We start from the raw sequence: 7,315 nt of genomic DNA on the forward strand, positions 1-7,315 counted from the left end.
TTGTTTTTTGCTTTTCAGTGCTGCAGAGGATCCCAATCTTGGGACATCTCTAGCTGCAGGAAAAGGTCTGCCTCCAAGGGGTAGACTGCCGTGCAGAGCACCCACTTGGACAGCTTGCACTAACAGTCCGGGAGCTCAGGGACCGGTCCCTTGGAAGCAAGATTCGCCCCAGATTCTGTCTGCAGTGGGCTTGAACGCAGGCTGAGTGGCTCTGTGGCAATTTTTACAAGATTGGGGCCAACAGCTTTCCCTCACCTGACTACGCGCGTGAGTTTCCAGTAGGGGTTGAGGTCTCCTGCCAGTTGTAGGACCCGAGAGGCAGTCTGAAGAGACAAGAAGTCTGGATTCCAAGCTTGTTTGAAGCAGAAGTTCACCCTGTAAGCTGTCTGCAGCTTCTCAGTAAGCAGGCCCCTCCTTGTTTTTCCAGTTCTGATGCTTATGAGATCTGTTCTAAGGACTTACCACCTAAGAGACTCAGACTATTGACTTGACATTAAAGACTCCCTTTACCCCTTCTGTTCTCTCCTTCCCCTTTCTATTAGTTTCATGCAATGTATCCTTCCCATTTACCCTTATGTAGCGTGTTACGTCCATATTGTTTATGTAAGTCTGTTTCCCACTTTTTAAATATTTTTTTAATTCTCTGTATAATTGTAAACCTCCAAATAAACTTGAAACTTGAGCTATATAAATCTTAGATAACTCTAAAAATTGGGAAACATTCAAACTATCAGGAGATACTTACTGATCTATCACTCCTTTTTCAGCAATAGATTTGGAGCTCCTGGGGATATAATAAAGATTATCAGGAATAAAAGTATCCACTTGAGTATATTGAACAATATCTCTCATATACATCCTCAGGAGCTCCAATGGTGTTAAATAATGAGAGATTAGAAAATTCAAGAAGCGAAAATTGAATCGAATCAAAAATTTTTCCCCCTGAATCGAGCAGCACTAGTAAGGATGCATATAATTGGGAGACAGCCACTATCCCTCCTATAGTTTTCCCAGGTGTACCTCTCTTTACACTCATTCTTATAGAACAGTGCTTCATCCCAACTTCTGCTGGGTTCTCTTATTTGCTAAAATGTGCTAGAATAGATGAAACTAAGAGATTTATGAGTCTGTTTCGTGATTGGCTGTTGGATTCAATAGATACTAGTATCAAAATAAATAAAAGAACAGAAAATAAAGAGCAGAAACATTGCAGTTAGGCCTTCTGCAATTCGCTGTTGCAAACTTCTCACAGCTGTTGGGCATGGGGCATATGATGGGAAGAAGAGAGGAAGGGGATAAGCAGAGAACAGTCGGGAGATTGACCACCTGCTCCAGGTGTGCCAGGGCTGGCTGTGTGTGGTGGCGATAAAGACACTTTACCTTGTTTCCTGCGATGAACCCACTGCCCTTGGAATTCTGGGAGAGAAGTCTCTCAAACGGGCTCAGGTGAGTTGGGAGCTCTTCGATATATTTCTCTGGGCCAGGTTCCTGTTGCGAGAAGGAAGCTAAAATGAGTTTTAGTGTCCATAAGATCTTTTACGGGACCACAGAAGAGCTAATTGCAAATCTTTTCATGCATACATCAGCAGGAAGCCATCAGAGCAATTTCTGTCTCTGCCGGATGCAAGATCGAGCGGATAAGAATTACATCCTCTGGTGACTAATATTTGATATAGCGATTGTGCTCCTTTTTTATCCTTGTATTTTCTTGAATTGATTTAGGTATTTTCTGGTTTTCCATTGAAGCAACAAGAAAGAGTCCCTTCCTCTTCAAGCCGCAAAGGTTTTTTCATTACCTGTATGTTTTGACATCAAGCGTTACTCGGTAAATCCCCTGACGAACCCAACTGGTGAAACGGTTAAGGCCACCGTTGGGATTACAGATAAGTGCCTTTTCGCTTTTTTTGATGCTGGTTGAATTTCTGCCTTTTGAATATGAAACTTTGGCTGGTTTGGACTTAATTGCTAGGATTTGGATGTGAGTTTCGGTGACTTTTTTGACACACTCGTTTGTTTGGATATTGAATTCAGAGCTTGTTAGAATTACATTGCAGTGCACTTAAGGAAACACTATTTATTGAAAACAAAAAGATTTTTTTTGTTTTTTGCACTACATACACAAATAAAATGGGGTTTTAGACCAATGATAATACCTTCTGCCACCGATGTACCCTTGAATCAAGCCATGTACCGGGGTATTTGAGGTCTTTTTTCCCCATCACAGTAGATATCTTTATATTTTCTGTGTTCATTTTTGGGTTAAAAATGCAGGTGGTCACCCCCTTTCCAATTAATTCCTTGCGAGAAGGAAGGAGGAGAGTTTATCCCATGCAGAATACGATCTACCTGTCACTATAACCGGAAAAGGAAAACCCCTTGAGGAAGTTTAACCCCAGCACATTCTGAAAACTGAATTGCCTCACTGTCCACCTCTCTCTCAAAACCATGGTGCCTTACACTCTACTTACGTGGTGGAAGTAGACAACACTTGCATATTTCTTGCGTAGGTCCTCCACACCATCATTCACCATGTCAATTACCGCGGCTTCTTTAATGTTGCTGCCATAGAGGTCTGCGGTAGAAAAATGAAACAAAATGTAGAGTCTGGTCAGGCCTCAGATACCATCGTGGGAGAAACCTGGGGTGAAATACTGCCCTGAAAACTACCATCACTGACTGCCCAGCAACCCAGTCAGCAAAACCAGTTTATTTGGCACACAGTCATGACACAGCAAACATGTCCCCAAAAGCCATTGGTACATAGTCCCCTTGCAATGTCTATTACTTTAAAGGTAATTTTATAAGGTAGTTTAGCACGGATAAAATAACTTAATGCACTCAAATGGGCTCTTATAAAATCATGACAGGTACACCTGCGTAGAAAGTAGGTGCAAAGACACACAGGACTAGATTCAGTAAATGGCACTTAAAAAAACAGCGCTGAAAAAAATCCACTTTCTATAAACCAGTGTATTGCAAACTTTCTGAAGCCGCGGCACACTACACTCAGTGCCGCGGCAGGAGGGCATCTGGAAATGCGCGGACATCAACACAATGACATCAGAGCATATCAGAAAGATACCTTCCAGCTTCCATGCAACAGGAAACATTTAAGTGGGCAGCAAAGCCCACTGGAGAAGGGGGGTGGAGTTGAAAACCTGGAATGAATTGCTTCTGCTTGGCTCATGAGCATGGGGAGAATACCCTACTGTCTAGAATGACACACCTTTTGCACTAGAACATGTCTTAATGGTAACCCACTATTGGTAACTTCCCCCTTAAATAGAAATGTCTCTAGAAGTCGACTGGGTGTGAAATTAAAATTACTGCCTGCACTTTTTCTACTGTTATGTTCCTGTGTCTATGATCTAAACATGTTTATTTTCCATAGACAAATGCTCACTGCCAATGAGGATCCAGAAATATAAACTTTAAATGCTGGTGTCAAGTTTCAAGATTCCCATTCTGCTTTTATCGGGGACTTTCTGCACTTAGCCATGCCAGTGTCACATCCTCTCTCTCCATAGAGCCCAGAATAGTGCTACATGGAGATCCTCCCTGATATCACAGGCCCACCTCCAGCGACTCACCATACTTCCGCCCAAGATATCTCAGGATTGTGTTTGATTGATACAGAACGAAATCTCCATCTTTGAATTGTGGTATCTGACCAAATACCTAATGAATAAAGAATATCAAAAGGGAGAAGTCACAAGCTGAGGAAATATTTATTTATTTAAAAAACTTTTCTATACCGTTTAAAGAAAAAATTAAACGGTTTACATCAAAAAATACATACATAAAATAACAGACAAACTGAAATCTTAAAATCTCCATAATTAAATAGTTTCTTCTGTTCAAATAACAAACAACTGAATTTTTAACTGTTTCTTAAATTGGAGATGATTTACACATAGTTGTAATTGACCCTCCAAAGCGTTCCACATCTTAACACCAGCAATACAGAATGTCATCGTTCTAGTGACTACACAATTTCCCTGCACTATTGAGATTAATAACCTTTAATTTTCAGATCGTAAAGATCTATTTGGCTTATAAAGCGCCACAACTTGCTGAAAGTACCATGGTGTTTGATGATTAACAGTTTGATGGATCACAGAAATGACCTTATGTTGTACCCGAAATAAAACTGGTAACCAGTGTAATTTCTTCAGAATTGGCGTAATATGTGCCATCCTGTCGACACCCAGTACTAGCCTAGCTGCTGCACTTTGTACCAATTGCAACGCTCTCTTGTTTTAGAAATTCCGGGATAGAGGGCGTTACAATAGTCTGACCTCGACAGAACCATCCCCTGCGTAAGAGTTCTAAAGTCAGAGGGCAAAATCAACGTTTGAAGTTGGCTAAATGGGAAACCCTCGGTGGGGCATTTCCCAGAACGGAACCCGGGGGCTTTTGATTACTATCCCCGCTAGCTGAGCCCCCAGGACCAGTGATTGCTAGCCTCACTAGCTGAGCCTTGAGGAAATTATCCAGGGCCTTATGGCTCAGATGCCTAAAGTTAGGTGCCTAGAAAGGCGTAGCTAGCCAATCATTGGTACCTAATGGTTTAAAAAGCCTTAATTGAAAATTGCAATTAATTATATGGTAGGCACTTACCACTTCAAGGTAGGCATCTACTCCAAGGCACTTAGCAGAAAATAGGTGGATCATGGGCGTGTTGTGATTTAAAGGGGCTGATTATGGGCTTGTTTTGACATAGGTGCACTCATTTAAGCCAAGAAAACCCTGGCATAAACAGAGTAAACACAAGGCTTCAATGCCTACTGGTGCCTAAGTCCACTTTAGGTGCCGAAAAGCACAATTCTACACCAGCTTTCTGAGAGAATCTTCGAGTTAATTTTCGGTGGCTAAATTGTGGCAGGCTACTTTTCCATGGCCCACCCTGTATAAACGGCACCTAACGTACAACTGACACTTGCGCTCCTCAGCACCCACATGTTAGGCGCTCTTTATAGAGTCAGGGCCTATAGGCTCAGTACTTTTTCACTCTGTCATATTACTCACGGCTGTCTTTTTGAGGTTCACTTCTCCAGCAAACCACTTCTGGAGTGGCACCACCTCTTCCTTCCACTCGGCACCCCGGTCTCCAAGAAGCAGCCGCGTGGCCTCAGCACATCCTATGGGTGGAGAATAACAAGATGGTATCGGGCAGTGAACCTATTCTATCCATCTAGGTGCACTCCTCAGTTTTTTGTTTTTTTTTAAAGAAACCCACCGCCCGATATTCAGCTGCCGGCGGACAGCACTTTTAATGCCCGTTGCCAGCATTATACCCGGATATTCAGCCATATCAGGTCATCAGCACTGAATATCTAGTTTTATTTTTGGTCACTATAACTTAACCCTGTTGTTTATATAAAACGTAATAAAAATATATATTGGAATTCATAAAAATTAAAAATGAAACTTGACCAGTTAAGGCAATATTAAGCGCCTGACTGCTTAAGTTAAACTGGTCAAAGAAAGGACTGGTTTTAATGCGGCCTAATTTAACTGATTATATTATATCAGCACCTAACTGTATAAGTACCCCAAATTAGCTGGTTTCGTGGTAGGCGATTCAGTGGACATAACCGGTTAAGTCCCGCTGAATATTCGCAGTTAGCTGCAAACAAGCTATTTAACCAGTCAGCAGCTGTTTCTGGCTGGTCAGACAGCTTTGATTATCAACTGGCAAGCGATTAGTCTGGGAATTCCAGAGACACAATTTATTTTTTAGATGTCTGTCCAAACTATTCCTTGGCATCTCCTAATCCCTCTTTTTCTTTTCCCCCCATCTCTGCTGCTCCACCAGGAGCATCTTAAGCTGGAATTGTGCCCTGTGCAACATCCCATCTGGCACCCTCACCCTGTAGCCATCACAGGGGACACAATGGAATGAGAATGATTTTTGCACACCTGTCTCCCTTGTGCTGTGTGACCACACAACCTGTGCAGCCCTCTGGATGGCTATGTGTGTCCCCTCCATCTTTTCTAGGAGGTCGGCTCAGGCAGATGTAGGATCCTCAAAAATCCAAGAGCTGGGGGCATCTCCTTCATGACATATAACCCTCAGCACCACTTATTGGTCAGTAGAGATCACCAAAGTAGTGGAAGTTATCTCCCCCGCTCATTGATCAGTGGCATAGTCGGGGAGGGGGAGGGGGCGGGGGGGGCGCGGTCTTGCTCAGGGCTCTGGCACCTTTCCTCTTCTCTGTCCCCCTTCCCACTCCTCCCCCTGCTGCACAGGCACCCCTTCCCCCGTACTTTATAAACTTCGGTGAGAGCAGCCACCAATTTGCTGCCCGCATCGGCTTCCGCGCTCTCTCTGACGTCACTTCAGGGATCCGTGCCTAGGAGGTGACATCAGAGAACGAGCCGAAGCCGACGTGGGCAGCAAGTTGGTGGCTGCTCGTGCCAAAGTTTAAAAAGTACAGAGGAAGGGGTGCGTGTGAAGCAGGGGGAGGAGTGGGAAGGGGAGGGGCAGAGAGGAAGAAAGGTAACCCCAGGTACAAAACTTAAGATTGTGAGGCCTCTAGGGTAGGGTTACCCCTAGACCTGCCCAGTTCCACCCATACCCGCCCTGTCACACCCTGGTCCCGCCCCAGCCCCGCCCCCCTGCTGCCTGCTCTCATCGGGCAGGACAACCGCGCATGCACGGATGCGTCGTGATGATGTCACATGCATGTGTGCGTGTGACATCATCGCATCATATCCGTGCAAGCACTGATGCTCTACTATGCGAAGGAAAGCTTTTCAAAATCCGGGGAAATTCGGATGTCTGGTAACCCTACTCTAGGGACAGAGATAGCACCTGCATTTAATAAATTTAAAACATTTGACTGTACCACAGAAAGGCAGTACGTCAAGTCCATAACCCTGACCCAGCTGTCATACTCATCTTTCTAGCTTAAAGTTCCAGTTGGTTGCTGGCTCCTTCTACTAAATACCAGCCAGATATGGGCGGACTGCCAGGTAGCACTGGCTCTGTGAGAAAAAAGTCAAAACTTCCAGCAGGCGGAGGGATAGACTCGCCGTCGGCCTTCACCCAGCTCAGAAATGTATGCTTAAATCAGAGCCAATCCCTCCTTATCTTCCCATTCTGGACTTTAATTCTGCTTGCTCAGAAAATGTGCACGCGGACCCACCCCCTCTGGTGATAAGTCCCTGACCTCAAGTCACCTTTAGCCCTGCATATATTGTAATAAATACCTTTTTCACTCAGAGAATAGTTAAGCTCTGGGATGCGTTGCCACAGGACATGTCTGGGGAAATTCGGACTGCTTAAGTGAGCTGCTGGATGCTGGTTCAT

General features: G+C 44.2%; 1 protein-coding gene across 1 annotated transcript; it reads right to left on the reverse strand.

Moving 5' to 3' along the window:
- Window positions 1–1,053: 1,053 nt before the first annotated feature.
- LOC117348114 (glutathione S-transferase P 1-like) lies at window positions 1,054–7,315 on the reverse strand. The gene is made up of 6 exons (XM_033919816.1): window positions 7,216–7,315; window positions 5,029–5,141; window positions 3,591–3,678; window positions 2,469–2,572; window positions 1,381–1,488; window positions 1,054–1,095 (listed from the first exon to the last, which is right to left on the reverse strand). The coding sequence occupies exons 1-6, from the start codon at window positions 7,313–7,315 to the stop codon at window positions 1,054–1,056; spliced, it is 555 nt and encodes a 184-aa protein (XP_033775707.1).

This window comes from Geotrypetes seraphini, chromosome 14, assembly GCF_902459505.1.
Source record: "Geotrypetes seraphini chromosome 14, aGeoSer1.1, whole genome shotgun sequence".
NCBI classification, from domain to species: domain Eukaryota; kingdom Metazoa; phylum Chordata; class Amphibia; order Gymnophiona; family Dermophiidae; genus Geotrypetes; species Geotrypetes seraphini.

What these genes read in the sequence shown, in the direction of transcription:
- LOC117348114 (XM_033919816.1), bottom strand. Translation starts at nt 7,315, where the DNA reads ATGAACCAGCATCCAGCAGCTCACTTAAGCAGTCCGAATTTCCCCAGA. An exon ending in TGAACCTCAAAAAGACAGCC is followed by an intron (nt 3,679 to 5,028) that starts GTGAGTAATATG and finishes TTTATTCATTAG; the next exon opens with GTATTTGGTCAGATACCACA. An exon ending in GGTTCATCGCAGGAAACAAG is followed by an intron (nt 1,096 to 1,380) that starts GTAAAGTGTCTT and finishes CATCTATTCTAG; the next exon opens with CACATTTTAGCAAATAAGAG.